The sequence below is a fragment of the Quercus robur genome, chromosome 11, assembly GCF_932294415.1.
Source record: "Quercus robur chromosome 11, dhQueRobu3.1, whole genome shotgun sequence".
NCBI lineage: Eukaryota > Viridiplantae > Streptophyta > Magnoliopsida > Fagales > Fagaceae > Quercus > Quercus robur.
In genome coordinates, this window is record NC_065544.1 from 16201744 (window position 1) to 16228789 (window position 27046).

Below are 27046 nucleotides of genomic sequence, written 5' to 3' on the forward strand. Positions count from 1 at the left end.
TATTTCTTTTTCCAATTTTTATCGAACATATGATTAATGGAAAGAGAGGACACTTCTTATAACTTTCCAAAATTCTCTAACATACATACCCCACCCCCCATTTGAATAATGGAAAGAGAAAGATATAAAGTCACCATGAAATTGCTCGCTACCCTCGTCTTCTCGTTCTTGGTAGGTGGGAAAAAGAGAAAAGGGGGAAGATGCATGCACTGAAGAAATTGGATCTTTTACTAATTATTTTAAAAATGTTATATTTTTATAAAATTTTGGATCTTTTACTAAGGAAAATGGAGCCTTTTTTTAGTAGGAAAATTTTTTATTTGTTGTGGGCCTTAGGCCTAGGTCTAAGTTGCCTAGGCCTTGAGCCGGTACTGTATCTATCTATATAAACTTGTTCCTATCAGTCCATATTTCCTATACCAGCGTTGCCTACACCTCTAACTATTCATCTTACTAGAGCTAGCTCTACGTTCCTTGCCATAGGGCATTCTTCTTACAGAAAGTAAGACCTTATAAAGCTCTGATAACTCTCTTTCCAGGTTTCCATTTTCCTTGCACTGCAACTTCCTTTGTAACTTTTCCACAAAAAAGCTTGTTACTAAGTTTCCAATGGCTTCCACTAGCTCCGAAACACCCTCTTTACCTGGTTCGAACTACGTTGTTTTTCTCAGTTTTCGGGGTGAGGACACCCGCCATAGCTTTACAGACCATTTATACAAGGCATTTATATTGAGAGGCATTGAAGCCTTTAGAGACAGCGAAAAACTCCAACTAGGACAAGAAATTGCTTCTGAGCTGATACAAGCAATAGAAAAATCCCAGTATGCAATTGTTGTTTTCTCAGAAAAATATGCCGATTCCAAGTGGTGCTTGGATGAACTTGCTAAAATTGTTGAATGCAAAATAAATAAGAGACTTGAAGTGGTGCCCGTCTTTTACCACGTAGATCCCTCCGACGTGCGGAAGCAGACTGGGCCATTTGAAAAAGCCTTTGACGAACATCAGAAAAATGACAAAATCGACAGAGAGAAGATTCAAAAATGGAAAGATGCTATGAGAGAAGTGGGGAGTTTATCCGGCGAGCATTTACGTCCACAACCACATCAAAGGTAAGATCGTGGTTTTTTTTAGTAGCATTTTTTATACTCTTACACACATTTAAAGCATTTGCATCAGCTTGTTTAAAAGTTATGTGCATTTTAGTATAAAAATTTACCTTCCTATCTTATTTATTCACTTTTTAAAATTTTTAATATCAAATTATTTATTTTACAAAACATTTCATTTAAAATACTAATTTTAGATGATTTTTTTTTTAATTTTTCTCTTTCTTTTGCATTAAAAAACAATCATTACCTCTTTTCTTTCATTTTCAAGATATGTAAAAAAAGAATAAAATACTAAAGACAAAATAAATAATATCAATATAAATTTACATGATAAATATAATAATTATGTATTTTTATACGACTTCACATTTCTTGACGTTGGTGAATTATAGACTTAGGCTGGGTTTGGATCCAGCTTTTTGCGTTTGCGTTTACGTTTCTTCACTTTTTTTTTTTTCCTGCTGCTGCGCACTTATTTAGGGAACAACGGCTACTGTTCATGTGAACAGTAGCCGGTAATTGTTGACTTCTCAGTCTTTTTATTAGTTCTGTGGGTCCCGTGAACAGTGTACGGGACCCACAAATCTCACTTTTGAGTAACTTTTTTATTAAAATTGGGTCCCACAATACTATTCACACATTTAAAAATTATTTTGCTACAGTGTTTTCAGTTTTCAGTTTTCAGTTTCAGCAAAATAAGTTCTATCCAAACAGACCCTTAATCAACTAAAATGTAGTTCTTTTCCTATTATACAAACAACTAAAATAGTGACTTTAAGTCATTTCAAGCAAAATCGTACTATTTCAAGCGTGTATAACAACTTTTATTCTTTTCTTTTACCACCCAGTCAAAAAAGCTCTCCTTGGGAAAACTCTTTTTTTTTTGGAAATGGTAGAAAACTTCAAACATAAAGGCTGTGTTTGGTTACTGGAAAACGTTTTCCGGAAAATACATATTTTCCGGAAATGCTAATTTCCGGAAAAGGAAAATGTATTCGGGTGTTTGGCTGTCTCGGAAATCGTTTTACGGAAAATCAATTCCGGTGTTTGATTCGTCCAAATATTTTACGGAAATCGCTTTTACAGACCTCCAAATTACATTCCAATAACATTTCTCAATTATTAAAGGCATCATAATTCTTTTTTTTTTTCCTTTTTGAAGGACAAAAAAATATTTGAACCAAATTCATCAATGTCACATACTAAAATGCAACGAAATGAGAATAAACGAGTAAATTTACAGCTCTCATATAACCTAACATCCAAACAAAGTAAAAGATATATATTAATAAAAACTCATCAGCTCCAGATAAAAAGAAATTAAAATTCTAATCAGCAAATAGTTGACAGTGTAAAGTTCAAACCAAGCCAAACAGCACAAGGAAATGAGTGGATCGGAGGATCGGACGTGTGGGTCGGAGGTGAGGTGAGTGTGTGGCGGATCGGTGTGAGTTTGAGCTGTCACTCACCGTGGGTCTGTGGCGTTTGGCGCGGTGGTCGTCTGGCAGAGCTCGGCGTGACCGGTGTGAGGTAGATCGGTGTCGGTTCGTGGATCGTTGGCTCTCGTTCTTTCTGTGTTTGGTTGGCCGGATCGGAGCTCTGGGTGGCTAGATCGATCGGAGCTCTCGCACTTCGTTGGCTTCGATCTCGCTCGTTGGCTTCGCACTCAGGCCTTGGCGTCGATCTCGTTCGTTAGCGTCGATCTATTCCGCACTTGATCTCTCTCTCTCATTCGATTGTTTTTTTTTTTGTTATTTCTCTCTCGCTCTCATGTTGTGTTCTCTGTTTTTTCTCTCTCTCTCTCTGCGTTTTGCAAGCCACGGAAATGAATTGAAGTGAAAATGAAGGCAGAAATTCATTTCCGTGGTCAAAGCTGAAAATTTCGGTCAAACGGAAAATATTTTCCGGAAAATAATATTTTCCGTGACAGCCAAACGCCCTCTTTTCCGGAAATTGATTTCTGGAATGCGTTTGAAGCCGATTCAAACGCACCCAAAGAATGAAAAAAATATATATAATAAAAGTAAGACTAAGTGAACACAGGTATATATATATATATATATATATATATATATATATATATATATATATATAATAAAGTAAGACTACGTGAATACTCTATATGTTTACATGCAATTTTAGTACCTGGCCCAAATTCTTCTCGGCCCCGCAGTATGATCCTGAGCCCAAACATATAACAAAATTAGTCCAACGAACAACAAAAATATAAATCTCTAGCCCATTTTTAACCCTTTCAAAAACATGAATTTTTGTTGGTTTCATATTTTAATTACCAAAACAGCTGTCGTTAAGTAGTTAAAAAGTAAATAACAAAATTTGAACTACAGAATATGATGAGCTTAAACTTGTCTAATTAAAAAGATACCAAAAAAAAAAAACATAAACGGTGGGAAGTGAGGGGGGGAAAATGATTGAAGAAGAGATAGTTATCTTTTGAAATCAAACCATACTTAATTACATTTAAAGTAGTGAAGGAGTTAATGAAATTTAAAAAAAAAAAATTAGGCAAACTAAAATTTTAATGCAAGAAAGAGCATCAAATCAATTTTTTTACTAGCTTGTAACTCTTTATATATAAATATAGACGCATTTATTTATAAACTTATAATTAGATTCATATTAAAGGTTCTTATCTAATTTTATAATATTACTTTCTATAATTTTTATCAATTCTTGAAAAATCTTGTAAGGATAACATTTGCAAGAGATGTAAATTACTCATTATTAATTGCTCTATTTTAGTTAAAAGAAAATAAAATTTTGTTTGCTGAATTATCTATATACTTAATTAATAATCTTTCTTAACGTAATTTTTGTTATTGTCATGTATGTAATTTATTCCCTATTTATAGTTTTCATGTAAGTTAGGAAAGTTGAGTTATTATGAAGATATAATGAAAAAGAATAGGCAATTTTTAGAATATAATACGAATTTTCATTGAAACTTATCCTTAAATTAATAATAGTTTTTTTATATAACAAATACGATAGGCGTTTTTCCCCTTCTTCTTTCTTTTAAAGAAAACTTGGAATGGTTAAAATGAGTGGAACTAGCTAGTTTTTACTGGGTTTCAAGTAGAATTAGTAGAAGTGATCATTTTATGGCTTGACATAGTTCTGAATAGGTTAGAAATAATTTAGGCGATTCACACAAAATTAGAGTATGTGAAATCTAATTGTTATGATATTTGGCACAAACTTAGAGTGTAATTAGAATCTAATTAATTAGCTTCTAACCTCATTCATATGCATGGATGCATTTAAAAATAAACATAATTAGATGCATATTAAAATTCTTACACAAGTTTAATATTATTAATGGTCATTCCTATATTTTGTCAACTCTTAAAAAATCCTTGTAACAATTTTATTTGGTAAAACATGCAAATTGTTCATTCTTGTTTATTTTATTTTTGAAAAGACGGAAGAAATTTTTTTGGTTACTTAACTTAATTTTTGTTATTGTAATGCAATAAATTTTTTTTTTGGGTTCATTTTCAAATAATATATGAATAATCCAGTTTTAGAGCAGGATATATGTTTACGTTAAAATTCATAATTTGTCCAATTATAATTTTTTAAGGAAATTCGAATTAGTTCTAAAAAGATTAGAAGTGGTTTCATATGGGATCTACATAGAAGGGGTTAGAAATAGTTTTAGGTGGACTTAAAATAGTTTTGAATAGGTTGTAAGTATTATACATTCAAAATTTTACATATACATATAATAAACTTTTACATGTAATGACACTTTAAATTTAAAATTTTACATATATGTATATATTTTAAGCTCAGATTCATGAATTTACATGTAACGATACTTGATGCAAAATGTAAGATGGAATGACTTTTTTTTTAAATGAGAGATGGAAGACAGTTGATGCAAATTGAAGCCTCCTTTCCTCTCAAAAAAAAAAAAAAAAAAAAAAAAAATGAAGCCTCCTTTAAAATATAGAGACACTTGTCATCAAATTAGTGGGAAATTAAAAAGGAAACTTGGCATCAAATTGTGGGCAATTAAAAGGATACTTGGCACAAAATTGGAGTTGATTTAGAATCTAATTTCGATTCTAAATTGAACTTTCTTTTTAGTTTTCATTTTAATTTAATATACATAATGATTTGGATTTTTATTGAACTTTCACTTTAATATATTATACACATAACTACATTTATAGCGGGGAGGGGCCTAATGATGGTTGTAGTAATTAGACAAATATGTAATCCTATTTGACATAATTCTTTTTATTAAATAATAAAAAGAATACTCCTTATCTATAGTCCTTTTTTGAACCGTAAACATACCTACATACATGTTCATGGTGACATACTGAATCACAGGATGGAAGAATCATGATAAAAGGCTCATATTTAATTTTTATTGTGAATTGGATAGAAAAGAAAGTTCACATCTGCAATGTAATACAAGATTTCATACTGAATCATATAATTAATTTTGTGCTTTTAAGACTCTTTTGGAGTAATTTTACTAGAGTAGTTTGGGTTGTTGCTTTATCTTAAATTTCAGATATCTTATATAATCCTCTTCAATTTTCTAGACTTTATTTGCAGGTTTGAATCCAAGTTTTCCACATGAAGAGAACTAAGCAATTGCATTGAGTTACAAGACTCTTGACCTTTCTTTGTTATCAAAATGTTGTGTGGAAAAGAAAAGAAGTAGAAATCCCATGTTTGATTATGTTGAGTGAATTGAAAACTATATATTAATTGGCTTAAGACAAAATAGAATCCCAATTTCAGTTTTAACCTGCTAAACTTAATGCCATAGATTCAGATTCACAACTTATTGTTCTCTCTTCTTTGTAGGTCTGAGGCAGAATGTATCCAAGACATTGTGGAAGAGGTATTAAATAAATTGAGAAATACAGCACATACCACGGAACTAATAGGAATGGAATCCCGAGTTGAGAAATTGAAATCATACTTAACTATAGAGTCAAATGATGTTCGCATTATAGGAATTTGGGGGACAGGAGGAATGGGTAAGACAGCTCTTGCAAGAGTTGTTTATAGTATGGTTTCCAATCATTTTGAAGCTTGCTGTTTTATTGCTAATGTTAGGGAAGAATCTGAAAAATGTGGTTTATGCAAGTTACAAAAAAAACTTTTGAAAAAACTTTTGATGCTAAAAAATTTGAATTTGAATCTACAAGATGTTGATGATGGAGTTCAAATGATCAAGAATAGGCTACATAACAAAAAGATTCTTCTTGTTCTTGATGACGTAAATGAATTAGACCAATTGAAGAAGTTAGCAGGGGATCATTGTTGGTTTGGTTCAGGTAGTAGAATTATGATAACAACAAGAGATAGGCATTTGTTAGTGTATCATGAAGGAACTGAAATATATGAGGCTGAAGTATTGAATCATGATGAAGCTCTTAAACTTTTTAGTTTGAGAGCTTTTAAAATGGACCATCCAACTGAAGATTATGGAAAGCTATCTCAAGCTTTTGTAGATTATTGTAAGGGGCTTCCTTTGGCCCTTGAAATTTTGGGTTCTTTCTTGTTCAAAAGAAGCATTGATGATTGGGAAAGTGAATTGAATAGGCTCATCGAATTTTGTGATAGAGGAATTCTCAATGTGCTTCAAATAAGTTTTTATGGACTACGACAAACAGAGAAGGAAATTTTCTTAAATATTGCATGCTTTTTTAATCACAAGAATGGAGATGACGTCATAAAAATACTAGACTATCTTAGGCTTCATGCTAGAATTGGATTGAGCGTTCTTATTGACAAGTCTCTCATTAAATTGCATGAAAATCAATTGTGGATGCATGATTTACTACAAGAAATGGGTCGAGATATAGTTTGTCAAGAGTGCAAAGATCCTGAGGAACGTAGTAGATTGTGGTCATTTGACGACATCAACAATGTGCTGACAGAAAATACGGTAAGGGGTTATTGAAAGAAACTAATAAGCATATATCTTATTATATTATTCAACATTTTTTTTATAAATAATAATGGAGTTTAAATTATATTAGTCTAGTAATTATACATTTTATACTAATCCCTCTTGTTTTTATTATTAGGGAACAAAGAAAATTCAATGCATAGGACTAGAGATGCATGAACCAAAAAATGTAGAATGGAATCCTGAGGCCTTTTCAAAGATGCAAAATCTAAAATTGCTTAAAATTTGTGGTGTTCAACTTATGCATGGTCTCAAACATCTTCCTAGGAGCTTAAGAGTTCTTGAATGGAGAGAGTACCCTTCAAAATCGTTGACATCAAGTTTCCTATCAAAGGTAATTTAGGTACCCTTATACTACTTTTTTTTTTTTAATAATAAGTTTGTTTGTAGAAGCTAATTGTTTTACTCTTTTTTTTCTTTTTCTTTTTCTTTTTTGGCTTTTAACAGTGTTTTGAGAATTTGAAATTCATTGCTCTAAAGCTTACTGAAGGCCCAGACATCAATAACGTCCCAAATCTTAAGAGTTTGGTTCTTCAAAATTGTATAAATTTACGTAGGATTCACCCATCAATTGGAATTCATAAAAAGCTTACTATTCTTGATTTAAGTGGGTGCAAGAACCTCACAAGTCTTCCAAGCAAGTTTGAAATGGAGTGTGTTAAGGAACTTAATCTTGCTTGGTGCTCAAAAATAACAAAACTTCCAGAATTCAGCAGAAACATGAAATGTGTACGCCGTATTTTTTTAACTGGTGCTGCTGCAATTACAACACTACCCACGTCAATTGAGAATTTGGCTGCCCTACGCTACCTTTATTTGATAGATACTGCAATTACAACACTACCCACGTCAATTGGGCATTTGGCTGCCCTAAGCATCCTTAAGTTGGGTGGTTCTGCAATTACAACACTACCCACTTCAATTGAGCATTTGACTAACCTTGGTGAGTTGGAATTAACTAATTGCAAAAATCTTGTGCATTTACCTGATACCGTTTTTAATTTAAAGTTGGTTAGAGTAGTCAATCTTGAGGGATGCTCAAAACTGGATAGACTGCCAGAGAACCTAGGGAATGCCGAAAGTCTAAGGTGTTTGGCATTGGGCGAAACTGCTATAAGAAAGGTCCCTTCTTCCATTGGTCTCTTAAAACATCTTGTTGAGCTAACTATCAATGGATGTAAGGGGTTATCATCTAATAAATCGTGGTATGAGCTCCTCCCTTTTTGTTCAATGCCAACAAGTCCTCATCCCATCGACTTGCTATTCTCTTCTCTATCTCTGTCACCTGCGTCTTCTTTATTCTGGTTAGATTTAAGTTACTGCAATCTCAAGGCAATCCCCAATGATATTGGTTCCTTATTCAATTTATATGAATTGGATCTAAGTGGAAATGATTTTGTTTGCCTTCCGGAAAGCATCATTCGACTTTCGGAATTGACATGGTTGAAGTTGAATAATTGCACAAGTCTTCGATCATTGCCAAAGCTTCCATTGAAAGTTAACTTGGTTGAGGCAGAAGGTTGTATCTCACTGGAAATGTTAACAGATCCATTAAAACCAAGCGATTCATTGGAACCACGATCTCTCGGTCTTCAAAATTGCTTTAAATTGGCTGACAATCAAAGCTGCATAGACTGGTTTATCTCAGGGATAAAAAAGTACCTCAAGCTCACTCCCTCTCTCCCTCTCTCAGTCATAAAAACCAATCCTTATAATCCATATGCCATTGTTATTCCTGGAAGTGAAATTCCTGAGTGGTTTAGCCACCAAAGCATGGGGAATGAAGTGAAAATAAAACAACCTTCTCATTTGTGTAAGAAGGTGGGAATTGCTTTTTGCGTTGTGTTTTGTACGAATAATTTTGATTCATATCCCCGTCTTGCATATTCGTTGATAGCCAATGGAAAAAGAATTGAGATTGATGACTATCACTCAATTAATAAGGTTTCATCAGATCACGTTTCGCTAGTCTATGTGGTTCCTCAATACTTGGACGAGGAATCAAATAAATTATTGTGGGAAGGTGACGTGAATGGATTCAGTCATATTAGAATTAAAATTGAAAGCAGCCGTGTCAAGGTAAAAAAATGGGGGATCCGTATGATATACAAGAAAGACATAGAAGATCTTGACAGAACAATGGTCCAGTATAGCAACAGCAGCATCGCTCCTTATGATGGCATGGATGTTCTCCATCATAATTTCGACCATTCGTCAGTGGTAGTGGAATGTCACAAAGTCAAGCGTAGTCATGATGATTACAATGGGGCTGGACCCAGTGGAGAAGGAAGCTCAAAAAGGATTAAAAGGCACACAGAAACCAATGTTAACTCTGATTCTGAGGAGTCAAGTGAGTTCAAGGACTGTGATGAGGAGTTAAGCGATTGTGAAGAATCTAATGAACGTAACCCTTATGGTTAATCAACTTTTCAGTAAGTCACTGTCTTTCCTCTGTTGGTTTCTGCATTTTCTTTTTCTTTTAGTGTACATTTTTTAATGGATTGCCCACCACATGTTTGAGTAGAGTTGTCAATGAGACTCCTAGCAATTTGACAACAAAGAATGGCAAGAAAATGCTTTTGTTGGTGTTTTAAAAGCAGAAGAAATAATGGGATTAAAGTAAACATCAAAACTGGAAGTTTTTGCTGCCAAATCTCATCTTAAAAAGACATACCTTTTTCCTTTGCATTTTCTTAGCTAGATTTTTTTTTTTTTTTGGTCCCTATTCTATTTTTTCCACCCCAGACATTTAGGAGCTTAACAATATATATATATATATATATATATATATATATAATGTCAAGTTCGAATGGAAGGGCTCTATAGCCTATCACATGCATTGCCTCCTTCATATGTAATATAGTTACCTCATTGATTTTTGATATTAATACTTTAATACTCATTTTTATAACCGCTCTTTAATTATGAAGTGTTTGACATATGATTAAAGTTCTTATGGTCTATGTGGACTTATAGGAACTAGGCAACTGTGAAGAAAGAGCTTTTCTCTACCACTAATGTGGCCATGTATTTTAAAAGTTTGTTTGATTTCAATGTGCAGGGTAACTAACAGTTCAAAAAACAAACAAAAGCCTAAACAGCCAGGATAAGTAAATGCAGACCATTAGAGAGGGTTCAACTGCAACCAATCCTGCTGGAGGAGAGCTGCAAGGGTAGGGGATGGAAATAGCGGGGATCCAATTTCTTTTTTAAAAATAGAGAATGTCCATGTCCATAGCTGCTTGTGACGAGTCAAGTGAGTGATTAGTGACCTGAGATTTTTTCATTGGAAGGAATTTTGTGATGTGACCCAGAAGGTTAATCAACTTTTTTCTCACTATCACCAGTAAGTCACCATCCTTCTTCTTAATTTGAGTTTTTTTGGTTGATGCATCATTGCTTTCCCATACTTGGCATATACTTGTACTTCTTTGGGTTAATTTTAACTTCAAAATAGTTTCTTGCCAGCTGTACCTTACTTAATTATTGGCACTTAATCAAAAAACACAAAGCAATACTCCTAGCTAATTTAATATGCATATAAAAAACATAGTCTTATGAAATAAACAATGATTAGGGTCATCTTGGTTTAGTGATTGTGTTACTTGTTTGTGCTGGTTGCCCCCTTGATGTTGGATTATTGGACTATTTCATGAGGTGAAACTGTCACATGGCCAAGAGACATAAAGATAAGTGCAGTCTGTTGTATGCCTTTTACTCTCTTGTCATTGTTTTAAAAATTTTCAAGCTGCAAAAACAATATATGCATGCCACTGCAAACATTACAATTGAAATTAATTTTTATCTCGTTACATATTATATATGTGAAGTCATGCTTAGATTGCAATCAGAATGATTAGTCTAGCTAGGGGTAGCATCTAGCTTCCTCCCTACTTGAAAGTTCTCTAAAGTTGTGTACTAACCTTCAACCAAAGAAAATGATTTTTTTTTTTTTTGCTTTTCTGTTTAAGAGAATAGCTGAGTTACCTATTCTAGTTCTTATTCCTTTTATTTTTGTTTTGCTCTGAAAATTCTTATTATTTTAGAGTAACTACTGGAGAGTCCCAAGGCAAGTGTGTCCAGTTGTGGAGGGATGGCAGGTGTTGCTGACAATTGAGGGGATCTGGCAGAGCAGATGCAAATGGGGTTGTTTTGCCTATGTAGCTAAATAATGGGCTGGCAGATAATTTTTCAGGCTGTTCTAGTAATGCCGTATGCAAACGAGTGGAAGCTTACTGTTTGAGTAGCATATTTTCCAGGCTTGTTTTGGTTAGTGGAAGATTGGAGAACCTGTGGAAAAGAAGAAGGTTCCTTGGCAACTTGCTGTGCTGACTAAAGAACACAAGTGCAAGGAAGTTAGAGAACGCCAGTGGTGTACATTTGCTGTGCATGGGAGTCACTAATGAGGCTAGAGCCCAGGTTACTCTTGCTTCCAACTCTTTTATGAACATTTTTTGGGCTTGTAAGTGGTGTACATTTGCTGTGCATGGGAGTCACTAATGAGGCTAGAGCCCAGGTTACTCTTTTATGAACATATTTGCGAGCTGCAGCTTAGCTTTGCTATTGGCACTTATTCCAACAACAGCATCATTGAAGATTGTTGAACTTCTTGTCTTTTTTCTTAGTCAACTTTTTCTCTATATTACCTGTAAGTCATTGCTTATTCTTCTCAATCAAAGCTTTTCGTTGGTTGCTCTGCAGTATCTTTTTTTTCCCTTCCTTTGGACACATTTACTTAACTAATATTAACTGAAAAATATAATTTTACTATCTGTGTTTTAGCATCATTTTTATCACTTATTCCTACTCTCATCTGGTCTGTTTCCTTGATCAAATAACACAAATTTGTGCACCTAGCTAATTAATGCATATTATTAAATCTTATGGATTGGTACAATTGATAAAAAAAAAAATCACCCCCATTCTTGAAGCTACTCATTTAATCCACCAAAAAAAAAAAAAAACATAGTTTTATAAAATAAACAATGATTAGAGTAATTTTGGTTCACTGATTGTGTTAGTTGTTTGGGTTGGTTGCCCCCTTGATGTAGGATTATTGGACTTGTTCATGAGGAGAAACTGTCACATGGCCAAGAGATAAGAAGGCAAATGCAGTCCATTTTATGCTTCTGATTTTCGCTATCCGTAATAGATTGCAAGGTAAAATCTGCACTATTATTCCTAATTTATATTTTAGTTTTCTTTTTATGTTGTCTCCTTGTTGCCTATATAGTTCATCGTTTTAAAAATTTTCAAAGTGCAAAAACAATATATGCATGCCATTGCAAACATTATAATCTGAGTTAATCATTATGTCATTTCTTATCATATATGTAAGCTCATGTATAGATCGCAATTAGAATGATTCTAGCTAGATGTAGCATCTAGCTTTCTCATTGAAGGTTTTCTATAGCTGTGTTCCCACCTTTAACCAAAAAAGTGCTTTTTTCCTGTTTAAGAGAATGACTGATTTTTCTATTCTTGCTTTTCTTTGATAAATTTCTTATTTTAATGTAGGATAACAATTAAAGATGTTATAAAAATGATTTGTATTAGCATGTTTGAGGACATTGGTAATGTAACTCCCCTATTTTAAAATTTCAAACATTCAGAGTTTGATCATAACTTACTTTTTATGAGGAATTAATGTAGATATGCAAAATGTCCTCATTGACCAATCATTCAACCGAGTTCTTGATATATCCAAGTATCATCAACATTGTTCATAATTGAGTGATCTGCATCTGCATAAGTTATGTTTTTGGTAATTTTCTTAAGCTATCATCATTTGGAACCTAAGCTTGTGCCTATATGTAAATAGATGTGCAATAACTAACTAAATATAAATCTCTCACAGGAGACCATATTCAAAGCTAAAAGCAATTAATTTGATTTATCTTCACCAAAAAAATGTTATGAATGACATAAATTGTTCAATTGTTAGACATGCAGTGATGGATCAGTGATTTACCATAATTGAATATTGAATTGTAAGCAATACTAAATGGCCTTAAGCCATGTGCTGCTTTTATTCTGCAATGTAAGGAAATCATCATTCTTGTCATTGTACCATGTAATGCTTGTGTAGAAGCATTGGTGAGACCTTAATAATAGTTCAATCCCATTTAAAAGTAACAACTCTTTCCTCTGCTTTTTGTTACTAGGAGATATATATATATATATATATATATATATGATCTCGGTCAAGTTTAAAAGAAAATAAGTGCTATGACATGAATTTAACAGTTTAAAACTCTTTTTAATATGAAACAACTCTTAATTTTGTAACTTCACAAGACTTTTGTGCTTTTGCCTCTTGATGTACTTGAAATTTTTTCTACTTTTCTAAAACCTTCACTCTAAAACAAATTATTGACTGAATGTTGTCCTACCCATTTCAGATCATGACCAGGCAGAGCTGAAACAAGCCAAAAGGCCTATCTCAAAATCATAACTTAATTAGCTTATACCCTGTCAAAGAGACTTGACTAGAATTAGAATTAAAGGACAGCAGTAGACAGTAGAGAAACCCAACCATACAACAAACTTGGTTATATATTACTAACCACATCATTTGAGACATATGTGTCCTTACAGTAATCAGACTCAAGCAAGCAAGCAACTGTGTAGACAAGGTTGAAAATTGGAGAAGGTAGCCTACTTGGATTGGTAAGCACTCCTGTTCTAGTTGCGATCGTTGTTGTACTACATCTAGAATTTAACTTTTCTCAGTTTCCTCCCATGGGGTTTGTTATTTTAGCAAAATGTATTATATTTTATACTGGAAAAAGATGCTACACTTTGATAATCAATGTCATTAATTTTTGAGAATTTTATATTTTTTTTAGGGAAGTAAAAAAAATCTACATCTGTTAATAGGTATTTAAAGTTATCTTTACACTTGGAAACAGGACCTGGTTAGGCAGCAATACTCTCCTAAAGTAGTGAAGTGACTGCTCAAATTTTAGCCACCCCTATCTCAAGGTGAGGAGCTACTAATAAGCAAATATGGCCTCGATGTAACACATGGTCGATATCAAAATTAAGCTACCATTGAAAGTAGGGGGAACTCAGGTAATGGATTCTCATTGGAGGGTTACAGCTCTTAGATGGAGACATCTGTGGGAATTGAAGCTTCCTTTGAAGTTAATAATTATTATGTGGAAGTTCGGCTTGAGGACTTACTTATTAAAAATTTAAAACAGAATAGTGAAATGAAACATAGTGAGTGATAATAATTGTGTGAGTAAGAGGAAAACTTGGTTAATTTATTCCAGAAGAGCAATCTTGCTTGGGCTGTATTGTTTGGATAGATTTGATCCTTAGAACTGAGTTCATTTCTCCTTGCTCTTTGAAGCAGTGGTTGGCTCAGTGGATGGAGGATCCAAATTTTCAAAAACAGGAATATATTATGTTCTCTAGATTGATGTTTAAGGGTGCAAAATAGCTTCTAAAAAGAAGTGCTAATGCTTTGTTTTGCAGGTCTGCACAGGTCTCTAATGCACAAAAAGCGGATCAGAGTAACTGCAGGAAAGTACCAAGGCGAGTGTGTCAAGTTGTGGAGGGTTGTAGGTGTTGCTGAAAATTTAGGGACACTAGCAGAGATAGTGTGAACGGGGTGGTTTTGGCTTTGTAGCCAAATCAAGTGCTCGCAGGCTGTTGCAGTTATTCCATATGCAACCAAATGGCATGCCGCTAGATGCCCGTCTGTTCGGAAAGCATTAACTAAGGCTATACGGCTTGGTTTTTGTAGACTTGTTTCCGTAATTTCTATGAGTGGAGGACCTCTTTTTGAGAAGAAGGTTCCATTTCAACTTGCTGTGCTGATTGAAGACCACAAGTGCATGGAATTTGGAGAACGGTAGTGGCTGTATATTTTGTAGATAAGAGAGTTGCTACAGATGTTGGGGCCTTGCTTCAAATTCTTTTGAACATTTTTGGACTCTACTACCAGCCAACGCTTTAGACATTATTGTATTAATAAACCATACCCAAAAAGAAAATAGAAGACGAAAAGAAAGAAGTTAAATTAACACCTTTTCTGGACTAATTTAAGCTATGGCATGCAACTACATGCAATCATTAACATTGTAAGACATCATATAAGAGATTCATGTCCTTGCGTGAAAATCATATTCAACTCTTACCATCTAATGGCTCTGACCGATTAACATGCTTTTATTTTTGTGCCCTACAAATGGATTGTTCTGTCAAACTTCTATCAAGTACAGAAATTGAAATTTCTCTTCCTTTGTGAAGGTTGTTATATACTTTGATTGTTTTTATTTTTCCCCACGATAGTACAAAATATTTCATGTGTCTTTTGGGTCACATAAAATATTTTCTAACGGAAAATGTTGGCTCCAGCCAAAGTCGCATTAAATAATTTTTTACCATAAAAACTTGGCTCAATTGGCTAGAGGGTAATGATAAGAAGATGAATGAAGTATAGAATGACAGACTTTTGTTTGTTAGTGGAAGGTTGAAATTTGCTTAATTGATTTCCGATTTAAAAGGATCTAGAGCAAAATCATCTAGTCTTTTCAAGCAAAAAAATGGTTAATTTCTACTATGCTGCAAAACATGAGCCTTCGTTTCATCCAAGGTTAGGCAAAACATATTAAGAAATCTCATTAGTACTTGTTTGGTTTTTTTTTTTCAATAAATATCATCAGTGAACTTATTGAAACTCTCATATAGCTCATGATGCAAGTCCATGTGCAAAGTCAAAAAATTTTATGAAAGGGTTCCCACTGAATTTTTAGATAACATTTTCAATCTTCAGATATTATAAATTCTCCAAAGAAGAAATCTTTCAGATATTAAAAATAATTTGAAACAGTTACATCTAAAATCAACAATAAGTCTTCAACTGCCTTTTAAATCCCCCCCCCCCCCCCTTCTCCCGGGCCTCCTTCCTTTTCCATTTTTTTAATCTCTTTTTCAATGAACGCGGCGAGCTTTCTCTTCTTGTCCTATCCCTAATGATTTTTGGGCATTTGCTATACCTTCTGGATCTGCAATACAACAAATCACATAACTACATTACACATCGAAAATATTATGTAACAATCATCAATGCATTAATGGAAGGGAAACATGTCAAAGGTTTGATCGCATGACAATTTTTTTTTTTTTGACTTTCAAAGAACTTGAGTGCAATCATGAGACCAAGATTAGCATTTTTTTTAATTTTTTATAATAAGCATGAGACAAAGTTAGCTATTGTTTGCAAAGATCGAACCAAAATATAGAATCAAGAGAAATGTCTACCAATTCTAAGTTTAAAAGTTTTGCAATATAAATTACTTGATTGGACATTGAAAATCTCTCTTAACCAGTTGTATTCCCTGAATTTATATTTCTGAGTCCTTCTAAAAGATGTAGGAGTCAAGCCCATTGTAACTTCCAGTGAAGTTATAGACTTGATAGCCCCAAATGCATTGAAAAAAGGTTCAGACCTTCCACAAGCATACTCATTATGCTGCAGAAATTGCACAACTCTAGGTTCAGTGAAAGAAACAGATTACTAGAAAAAGAGAAATAAAAAAGAGAAAAAAAGAGCCAGGGGTAGGGATGGCAACGGGTGGGGTTCGGGCCGGATTTTTTAAAACCCGGATCCGACTCGCGGGTCTATTCCTGTTACCCGGACCCGACCCGTTTAATAAACGGGTCTTTTTTAACCCCATACCCGACCCGTCGGGTCTCCGCGGGCCCCGCGGGCCCCGTCCAGCCAGCCACTTCTGGGCCTAATCCATGGCCCAATCTTATATATATATATATATATATATATATATAATAAATAAATAAATAAAAACACAAACAGCAAAACAAATCAATCAACATTGTTGAAATGAGATTCTTAGATAGAAAATAAATAATAAATAAACACAAAAAATAGAAGAAATAAAAAACCATTTATCACATCAAAAAAAAAAAAACTCCATTTATGGACCGATTTTTACATTAACACAAACATCAATTCCGATTCACATTCAAACCAACGCAAAATATACACATGCATTACATTCCATACAGATCGAATCCTCAAACAAATACCCAAAAACTACTGAGAGAGGAAATGAACCCAAAACAAAAATGAACCAAAAAAAAAAAAATGAAGAACTCAGACCACTAAACTGACTAAAGCTCCATCGGCGGTGCTCCGATCTAGCAACACGACCTCATCTCTCTCTGATCTAACAATCCCAAGCTCCGATCTATTGATTTCGTGCTCCTCCGTGACAAACGACAACCACCACGAGATCTTTGCTCCTCCACGAGGGTAAGGGTGGGTCGGTGAGTGAATGAGAGTGACGGTGAGGATTAGATGTGAGTGTGAGTGAGAGTCAGTGAGGGGAGGATGTGATGCCAGTGAGCGTGAGAGGGAGAGTCTGAGTAAGTGAGAGTGAGGCGAGAGAGGCAGCTAAGTTGAGAGAGAAATGAGGGAAATGAGTTTTAGGGTTAGAGTTGATGTATATATATAGGCAGGTTTTTTTGTAATTTTAAATATATCTAACCGGGTCGGGTACGGGTTCGGGCTGGGTTTTTACCAAAACCCGGACCCGATCCGGACCCGCTTCGGGTTTTTTAAAAAAACCCAAACCCGACCCTATTCTTTATCGGGTCGGGTAAAATTCGACCCATTAGGGTCGGGCTGGACCGGGTACCCGCGAGTCGGGTACAAATTGCCATCCCTAGCCAGGGGGAGCAGAAACAAAAGCTGCAAAGGAAGACTAGGAAAAAGAACCCTCAAAAGTAATTAAGAGTGACATCGTTATCTTGTACTATAGAATTTGTAATATATACCATCTTCTCTGCTACCTATAAATGGCACAAAGAAATCAATACTCACCAAAGAACTGAGTGAAAATTCGCGTAAAGAAGTTCAAGTTGCGGGAAACATTGTAGGCCATGGCAGGCGGAAGAGGTTTCACAATGGTGTCAATGCTGAATACTCGTTGAAGAAACTGCATACACAAAACTCAAAAGAAGTATCATATCACAAACTCAATTATGAACGGATTTAGATGCAAAATTATACAAAGTAAGCAAATGGAAGAAGAAAAGAGGAGTAAAAATATCATTGAGAGCCAAAAAAACATAGATGTAAACTGTATAATTCCAACCAGTGAGTGATGGATAGGCTATAAAAGTGTCAATCAACAGAAAAACAGAACATGACAATAAAGACTATATCAATTAATTTATATACATCCTACAGACATTCCCTTGCCCATAATAACAACGTGGATATTGATGGCGTTCTCACACACACACACCCCCACACACATTAACAATAGCTCATATAACACATAAATCTATTTAAACACAATTGAGAACAACCAGGAATCCCCAACACTGCAAAAGGGTACACTACTAATGACAAAACATGAACTTTAAACAACCAATAGCAAGTAATCAGGAAACTAAGAACTGGGTAACCAAAGATACACAAATTAAACCAAGTAATCCAGAATTTTCACAACTGGGTAACCAAAGAAACACAATTTAAGCAAGTAATCAAGAAACTAAAAATAGTGTAACCAAAGAAACACAATTTAAAGCAAGAAATCAAGAATTCTCTCAACTGGGTAAGCAAAAAAAAAAAAAAAAAAAAAAAAAAAACCAAGAAACAAAAATGAAAATCAAGAAAATAGAGACCTGGTAGTTACGTTGAAAGCTGTAGCGAAGCTGGGGGTCAATCTCGACGAGGGAATCATCATCGTAATCGTCATGGTCGTGGCGTTTGGACTTGCCTTTCTTCTTGCAAGGCACGTGCATCACTGACTCGGCTCCAGGCTGCTGCTTTGTGACTTTGAGCTTCGCGTCTTGGAACTCTTCGGCGGCTTCCTCTTCGCCCCTCCATGGCGCCGATGACATCAACTTCTTCTTCCCAATTGCCATTTTTATTCAATCGGAGTTTTCACAAAGAGAGAGAGGTGCAGTGGGTTATTATTGCTTGCATTCTATGTTAAGTTAGGTTAGGTTAAGTCCATTCCTGTTTAGTGTAACCTTTAAATAAGAGGGAATAGTTATAGTCTTAAGCTTCATGTTTGGTTAGGGGCATCTAATTGATGAAGATTAATGATTTAATATTACAGATACAACAATTTTCAAAATAGTAGACTTGTCAGGTTTTTATTGATTCTTACATGGGTCCTATTTTTATTTACTTATCTAGTTACTTTGACAATTGCAAAAAATTTTGTACATTTGGACTTGTTGTTTTTCATGAATATGATGTTTTGGAACTTTAATGCATGCATATGTAACTGTAAGTATACCTTTAAATCTATAAGTTCCTAAAAAAATACTAATCTATAAGTTCCCCCAAAAATGTGAGTTAATAATGATTGCTTAGGTCAAGTCACCAAATTGGTTTTTGGTGTAATCAGGTTTTGGGGGAATTTAGATGCACTTTAGTACTTAGATTCCCCTTAAGCTATTTGCAATTAAATATGGAAATGTATCTTTTCAAAATTACTGTAATTGTAAATGTTTATTTAAACCAAACGATTTGTCAATTAGTAAGTGGAAATTGCTTGTGCAACTCAAAATTGATGGTGCAAAAATGGAGAATGGAGATCTAGTTATTTTCATGCCCCTGTGGTGTGTCCAATTCTTGGAGTTCCATGTTGATTAGAAGTGTACCCATATTTGAGTTTATATGCACTATTATGCAATTCTCTTGGTATTTTTTAGACAAGAGACCTAGCTTTGACATATGGCTTTATCTATACCATACATGTGCTGATGTGCATCCTATTTTGTCTCACAAATGTTTATTTGGTTCAAACCATTCAGTTTTGCTTTGACCCATTTATCTTTCCTCATTTTCTAGACTTTTTGCTATTGGGCTTTTTATAGCCATATGTGAACATTGGTTTTGGCCCATTGATACTTAGCTTATTTCGTGATGATAGAATGGTAAAATTTGTAAAATTTAATATGATCTATGACTAAATCCAGGATAGACAAACGAAGGAGTTGTGCAAGTTGATTTAGGCAAATTTCTTGAAAGCTTCAGCATAAACATGGGGTGCATTACAAATGGAATGACTGAGTTCTTATCCCAAGAAAGGACCATGAAAACTTGATTTTTCTCAATCCTTGTCTCCTTTGTGATTTTTTTTTTTACCATAATGATGATAGAATGGTAAACAATTTCCACCATACAATGTTGGACGACAAACTATGGTGGTTGTTAATTTGATTTGATAATTGTTCAACTGTGCATGTCACTTTTTAAAAGCTTAATAACACAATTTTATAATTTTTCTAACTAGTCCTTTATCACTTTTTTTTTTTTTAGAGAGAGATTACTAACTAATATTCTATTATGAAATTTTCTCAAAAAAGGAAGAAGAAGAAGATATTCTATTATGAAATGTCCCACTTTAAAAGCTTAATAACACAATTTTATAATTTTTCTAACTAGTCCTTTATCATTTGAAAAGTCAATACTAATTTCCTTTTGATTTATTTGAGTTTAAATTAAGACCGGTAGCTTTGTTTTTTTTTTTTTTTTTTTTTTTGGAAAATTAAGATTGAAAACTTTCAGTTTTAGAATTTAATAACTTTTTTTTTCTTTATTTCCATGATAATATTCCCATAAAAACTCAAAAAAAACAAAATGGGAGAGAAAATATTAATGAACCAATGTAAAAAATATTTGAATTTATATTGTAAAGATTGAAGGTAAATATATTATAAAACCCATTATAGCTACATTTTTACTATATGACTTATTCGAATTATAATGAATTCAATATAGAGTTTATATAGTAGAGAATCATTGGTTCACCCTATACTAATCCAAAGGCTAGTTTGCTAGTTCAATAATTACATGGGCCTACAATAAACTTGGGTCTCTAGCAAAACTAACCAAACTTTAAGGTTTAGTTTGTTATAATTTCTAATTTTTAGGGTTTAATTTGAACCACCTCTGAAGTATAGGGTTTAAAATGTAATTTGATCTAAGATTTATTGACATCTGTTGCCTATTTATTTCCCAATATGATAGACCACTTTTCTTTAGTCCTACTGTTTTTTTTTTTTTTTTTTTTTAAAATAATAAGACATTATTGTTTTGTTAAGAACTTTATAACTCAATTGTGTGTGAAAAAATAAAATTGCATTGTCTAATCTTATTTGGGGGAACCAGAATTTGAAATCCCCATACACCACTTTTTAGTAACAACTGAATTTAAAAAATAAAAACGCACTGTTGTTTTTATAGTACAACACATTGTATTTCTTATTGAAAAGCAGGGGGACTATATTCTGATCACTTTTTCCTACTCCTATTCTATGTTCTCATCAATTCCCCATCCAAACATAAGGTTATGTACATAAAAAATGATAATTTATCCATTGGTAGAACGGTTTTATTTGGGAATGCCTTCTGGTTTTTCTTTCATACAGCAACTTTTGAATTTAATTAGAACCCCACTATCAGTTGCCATCTTTTGAAGTTTCATGTGCATAGAACTGTGGTGGATCTACTAACCCCTATAGATAAGTTATACCAACTACATTTATTGCTAAGAAAATGAAGTAGTTATAAGTAGTTATAACTACTACATTGAACAAAGAGACACAATTCCCATCTCCCAGCAGTGCATTTAGTTGGATAGTAAACCTTTTCTGCCCAAATTGGTAGTATCAAGGACCAAAGATGGTCACCCCACATTATGTTTATTTAGTAATTCTCAGTAGTATAATTTATCCAATAAAAAATTTGTAACAACAGAAAATATACATGAAAGGAAAATCCCAGCTCCAATTCTCTCAAGTAAATAGATCTATGACAAAACAAGAATTGCTAAAAAAAAAATATAGGCAAAAAAAAAAAGGACAGAGAATGAAACCTCTATGGACAAAAGGCGAGCCCTGTGACTTGGGATAGTGAAGGGTATTTGACAAAAGTTCTGTCAAGTACCCTTCAAACACATCAGTCGCACCCTCCTCTCTATTCCTAGCCATCAACCCAGCTGTGTATATAGCACTCATTCTTCTTGGGGCATTATCATGGTACCCAGTAGGTGCATCCACCATGATCAAGTCCCATTCTATGTCGTACACTTCACTTGGAAAGAGGTTACCTTCAAAACTTGAGTGTATACTCTTTTATATTATTTAACAAAGTCTAATATAGAGTAAGTTTGGTCATTCTACATTTTGCAATTCACTAATCCCCTTTGTTTGCGCAGACAAAAACTACAGTAAGGGGTATGAGAGAAACTAAGCATATATCTTATCATATTATTCAGCATATCTTTTTTTTTAAAGAATAATGGAGTTTAAATTATAATAGTCTAGTAATAATACATTTTATACAAATCTCTCTTATTCTTATTATTAGGGAACAGAGGCAGTTCAAGGCATAGTACTAGAATTTTATGTACCAAAAATGGTAGATTGAAATCCCGAAGCCTTTGCAAAGCTGCAATATCTAAAATTGCTCAAAATTTGTGGCGTTCATCTTACGAATGATCTTAAACATCTTCCCAATAGCTTAAGATTTCTTGATTGGAAAGGGTACCCTTTGAAATCGTTGCCATCAAGTTTCCAATCAAATGAGCTTGTTGAACTTTGCATGTGTTGTAGCTACATTGAACGACTTTGGAAAGGAACAAAGGTAATTTAGGTAATCTTATACAATTTTTTATTTATTAAGTTTGTTTGTTGAAGACTTGAAGCTAATGTTCTTACACTTTTCTTTTTGGTTGCCTTATAACAGAGTTTTGAAATGTTGAAATTTATCGAGCTGACAAAATCTCAAAAACTTATTGAAACCCCAAACATCATTAAAGTCCCAAATCTTATGACATTGGTTCTTGAAGATTGTATAAATTTACGTACAATTCACCCATCAATTGGAATTCATAAAATGCTTACTATTCTTAATTTAGAAGGATGCAAGAACCTCACAAGCCTTCCAAGCAAGTTTGAAATGGATTGTCTTACGTATCTTAATCTTTCCAGATGCTCAAAAATAAAACAAATTCCAGAATTCGGGAGAAACATGAAACGTGTACACACACTTCTCTTGGGTGGTACTGCAATTACAAAACTACCCACATCAATTGAGCATTTGACTAATCTTGATTCATTGAGTTTATGGGATTGCAAAAATCTTGTGTGTTTACCTAGCACCATTTGTAATTTGAAGTTGGTTAGATTAGTCGATCTTTACGGATGCTCAAAACTAAATAGCTTGCCAGAGAACCTAGGGAATGCTGAAAGTCTAGAGCGGTTGTACATGAGCAAAACTGCTATAAGAAAGGTCCATTCTTCCATTGGTCTCTTAAAGAATCTTAAAACACTGTCTTTCAATGAATGTAAGGGGTTATCATCATCATCATCATCTAATAAATTGTGGAATGAGCTCCTCCCTTTTTATTCAATGCCAAGAAGTCCTGATCCCATGGACATGCTATTCTCTTCTTTATCAGGTGCATGTTCTTTGACCGGCTTGAACTTAAGTGATTGCAATCTCAAGGTAATATCTGATGATATTGGTTCCTTATTCTCTTTAGAACTTTTGGATCTAAGTGGAAATAATTTTGTTTGCCTTCCGGAAAGCATCATTCAACTTTCGAAATTGAAATGGGTGGTGTTGGATAATTGCACTAGTCTTCGATCATTGCCAAAGCTTCCATTGAATATTGAATCCATTTATGCCGAAGGTTGTGTTTCACTGGAAATGTTACCAAATCAATTAAAATCAAGAGATTTATTGGAATCATCTCTCTTTCTTCACAATAGCTTTAAATTGGCTGACAATCAAAGCTGCATAGACTGGTTTATCTTAGGGATAAAAAAGTCCCTTAAGATCTCTCTCTCTCCCACTGAGAAATATGAGATTGTTATTCCAGGAAGTGAAATGCCAGAGTGGTTTAGGCACCAAAGCATGGGGGCTGAAGTGAATATAAAACAACCCTCTCATTTGTATAATGAGTGGATGGGAATTGTTGTTTGCATTGTGTTTTGTTCACATGATGTTGATCACCAAATCAGTTGCTTAATTCCCCTGTACTGTTCATTGATAGCCAATGGAAAAAGAATGTCTCCTGCGCTAGGCAGTAGCTTAATTCCTAAGGTTTTACCAGATCACCTTTGGCTACTCTATGTAACTCCTCAATTCTTCGATGAGAAATCAAATAAATTATTGTCTGAAAGTGATGCGAATGGATTCACTCAGATTGGAATAAAAATTGAAACAGGAGGTCCAGGAGAGGAGGTTAAAAAATGCGGGTTCCGTATGATATACAATAAAGACATAGAAGATCTCGACCGAACAATGGCCCAGCATAGCAACAGCAGCATCTCTCCTTATGAGAGCATGGCTATGATAGTGGAATGTGACAAAGCCAAACGAAGTTGTGATGATTACGATGGGGCTGGACTTAGTGGAGAAGGAAGCTCTAATGACATATCAAACCCAAAAAGGATTAAAAGGCACACAGAAACCCATGGTAACTATGATTGTGAGGAGTTAAATGAGTACAAGGACTGTGATGAGGAGTTAAGCGATTGGGACGAATCTAATTAAAGTAACCCGGATGGTTAATCAACTTTTTTCTTTGGTAATTCACTATCTTTCCTCTTAATTTAAGTTCTGTAGGTTTCTGCATTTTCTTTTTGTTAATGTGATCATTTATTAATGCTTTTGTTGGTGTTTTAAAAACAGAAGAAATAATGTGATCAAAAGCAAGTAAACATCAAAACTGGAAGCTTTTGTTGCCAAATGTACTAGTTTATTGTTCAATCTCATGTTTTTTTTTCTATTTAAAATTAAGCTTCTCACTCCATCAAATTTTCATTAAGTGTAGAATCTCCACAATGTGAAACACACACATTGAATCAAATTAATGTAGAGAGTAGAGAAGAAAGAGATGCAGAGAAATGTGACAGTGAGGACTTGTAAGAGTCCCCTCTCCTTTGCTCAGTAACACTGACACTAACTTTACTAGCTGCTTACCGGACTCTATCCTCTGCTACATCCTCTCAATTCTACCAACCAGAGCTGCTTTATCAAAATCTTAGCTCTGTGGATTTAATTCCAGAAACTGGACTCTTTGCTATGCCCTGTCCTTATGTAGAAGTCCTTGAGCGCAAGCTCATTTTGTTTGCATCACAGGTAGTTCAAAATCAATTAACAAGAATCGTATGAATTTATGATTGCAATTGAGGACAAAACCCAGAAAGTTAATAATGCCACTAATTGTAATCAACAAATTAGGTGAAGATGGAAGAGGCAGGGACCATGAATTTAAGATTGCCATTGATGATTGAACACAAAGTTCAAAAAGTTAATGTGAATAATAGATAGTATTGTTTCTATTGAATAGTAAGTATTACTTAATGGCCTTAGCCATGGGCTGCCATTATTTTGCAATTTTACGAATATCTTACACCTTATCATCCCATGTGATCCTTGTCCATAGGCATGGGGGAAACCTTAATAGTATTTGAATCTCATCTTAAAAAACATCTTTTTCCTTTGCATTTTGTTTGTTAGATTTTTTTTTTCTTTTGTTTGCCACTGTTCTTTTTTTTTTTTTCCCAGACATTCAGGAGCTTAACAGAATATACATAATGTCAAGTTCGAATGCAAAGGGTACTATAGCCAATGGCATGCATTGCCTCCATCTGTAATATAATTACCATACTGATCTGTGATATTAATACTTTAAAACTAACTTTATAATTGCTCTTTAATTATGGAAGTTTTTGACAGATGACTGTTGTTCTTTGGTTTTTTGATGTTCTTGAAATTTTCTAGGCCCATTTCAGATCATGACCAAGGCAAACCATTCATGCCTATTTTACATTTTCATCTTTATGGTATGTTCTTGTTTTTGATCTGTCCATTACAACTAATTTCATTCAGCCTTACTTGATTCAGGCAAGGATGAAGAGAAATTAGGGCGATTTAGAGAACTTTAAGTACTTCTCGTTGTCTTTTGTCTCTATCTTATGGTCTATTTGGTCTTATAGGAACAAGGCAAGCGTGAAGAAAGAGCCTTTCTCTGCCACTAATGTGGCCATGTATTTTATAAGTTTGATTTTAATGTACAGGGTAATTATCAGTTCAAAAATCAAAGAAAAGCCATGACAGTAGCAGGATAAGCAAATCCAGTCCTTTAGAGAGGATTCCAACTGCAACCAATCCTGTCAGAGGAGAGCTACAAGGGTAGGGAATGGAAATAGTGGGGATTCAATTTCTTTTTAAAAAATAGAGAATGTTCATGTCCATGGCTGGTTTTGAGAAGTCAAGTGAGTGATTAGTGACTTGAGATTTTTTCATTGGAAGGAATTTTGTGAAAGTGACCCGAAAGTTTGATCAAATATTTTCTCTAGATCACTAGTAAGTCACCATCCTTCTTCTTAATTTTAGTTTTGTTGGTTGATGCATCATCGTTTTTCCTTTCCTATGGCATATACTTGATTACTTGTACTTTATTGGCACTAATTCAAACTCTCATCTGGTTTGTTTCCTTAATCAAAAAACACAAAGCAATACTCCTAGCTAATTTAATATGCATATTAATGAATCATGAGGATTCGTTCAATTGGTAAAAGAATCATCCCTGTTTTTTTTTTTTTTTTTTTCCAGACATTTAAGAGTTTAATAGGTTACGTCATATACGTGTATCTGATGTCAAGTTTTGATGGCAACGGTGACCCAGCCACCAAATGGGAAGGAGGGACACTATGTATTTGTATAAAACAATTTTACCAATTTTTAAAGGTAAACAATTTTATAGTATTTTACAAAATAATTTACATTCAATGAAAAAAAAATTTAGGTTTGACCAAATTTTATGTTGAAACAAATGCAATAAAATGCTAAAAACATTTTCGTAAAACATTTTACAGTGAAACAAATGGAGTGTTAGACATAGGCACGTAGTGATGCAATAGGATATTCATAAGAAATGGAATGCACCCTTTTAAAAAAAAA

At 33.9% G+C, this 27046-nt stretch overlaps 3 protein-coding genes across 15 annotated transcripts; 2 read left to right on the top strand and 1 right to left on the bottom strand.

The window, feature by feature from the left end:
* Positions 1-414: 414 nt before the first annotated feature.
* On the top strand, positions 415-25911 carry LOC126706512 (disease resistance protein RUN1-like). 13 transcript variants are annotated; one of them, XR_007648621.1, is made up of 11 exons: positions 415-1109; positions 5958-7047; positions 7190-7405; positions 7519-9503; positions 10133-10417; positions 11118-11587; positions 11622-11719; positions 12123-12231; positions 13473-13740; positions 13983-14055; positions 14554-15204. XR_007648621.1 is itself a non-coding variant. In XM_050406016.1 (5 exons), exons 1-4 carry the CDS (start codon positions 610-612, stop codon positions 9490-9492), a joined length of 3780 nt encoding a protein of 1259 aa, XP_050261973.1. In that variant the 5' UTR covers positions 415-609; the 3' UTR covers positions 9493-9503; positions 25865-25911. The 13 variants fall into 13 exon arrangements, 1 of the variants encoding a protein (XP_050261973.1); XR_007648622.1 differs by having other exon boundaries at positions 11118-11490; positions 11588-11719; XR_007648623.1 differs by having other exon boundaries at positions 11118-11490.
* On the bottom strand, positions 16011-19045 carry LOC126706515 (uncharacterized). Its single transcript, XM_050406022.1, has 3 exons — positions 18736-19045; positions 17927-18041; positions 16011-16088 (listed from the first exon to the last, which is right to left on the bottom strand). Exons 1-3 carry the CDS (start codon positions 18976-18978, stop codon positions 16015-16017), a joined length of 432 nt encoding a protein of 143 aa, XP_050261979.1. The 5' UTR covers positions 18979-19045; the 3' UTR covers positions 16011-16014.
* LOC126704768 (disease resistance protein TAO1-like) lies at positions 23102-24631 on the top strand. Its single transcript, XM_050403779.1, has one exon. It carries the CDS (start codon positions 23102-23104, stop codon positions 24629-24631), a length of 1530 nt encoding a protein of 509 aa, XP_050259736.1.
* Positions 25912-27046: the final 1135 nt, after the last annotated feature.

Bases quoted from the DNA above. Each gene is read 5' to 3' on its own strand.
- LOC126706512 (XM_050406016.1), top strand. From the start codon at position 610: ATGGCTTCCACTAGCTCCGAAACACCCTCTTTACCTGGTTCGAACTAC. The intron at 1,110-5,957 runs GTAAGATCGTGG...TCTTCTTTGTAG, and splicing joins CGTCCACAACCACATCAAAG to GTCTGAGGCAGAATGTATCC. The intron at 7,406-7,518 runs GTAATTTAGGTA...GGCTTTTAACAG, and splicing joins CATCAAGTTTCCTATCAAAG to TGTTTTGAGAATTTGAAATT.
- LOC126706515 (XM_050406022.1), bottom strand. From the start codon at position 18,978: ATGGCAATTGGGAAGAAGAAGTTGATGTCATCGGCGCCATGGAGGGGC. The intron at 18,042-18,735 runs GTCTCTATTTTC...TTGTGTATGCAG, and splicing joins GCTTTCAACGTAACTACCAG to TTTCTTCAACGAGTATTCAG. The intron at 16,089-17,926 runs GTGAGTATTGAT...GTTGTATTGCAG, and splicing joins AATTTTCACTCAGTTCTTTG to ATCCAGAAGGTATAGCAAAT.
- LOC126704768 (XM_050403779.1), top strand. From the start codon at position 23,102: ATGAAACGTGTACACACACTTCTCTTGGGTGGTACTGCAATTACAAAA.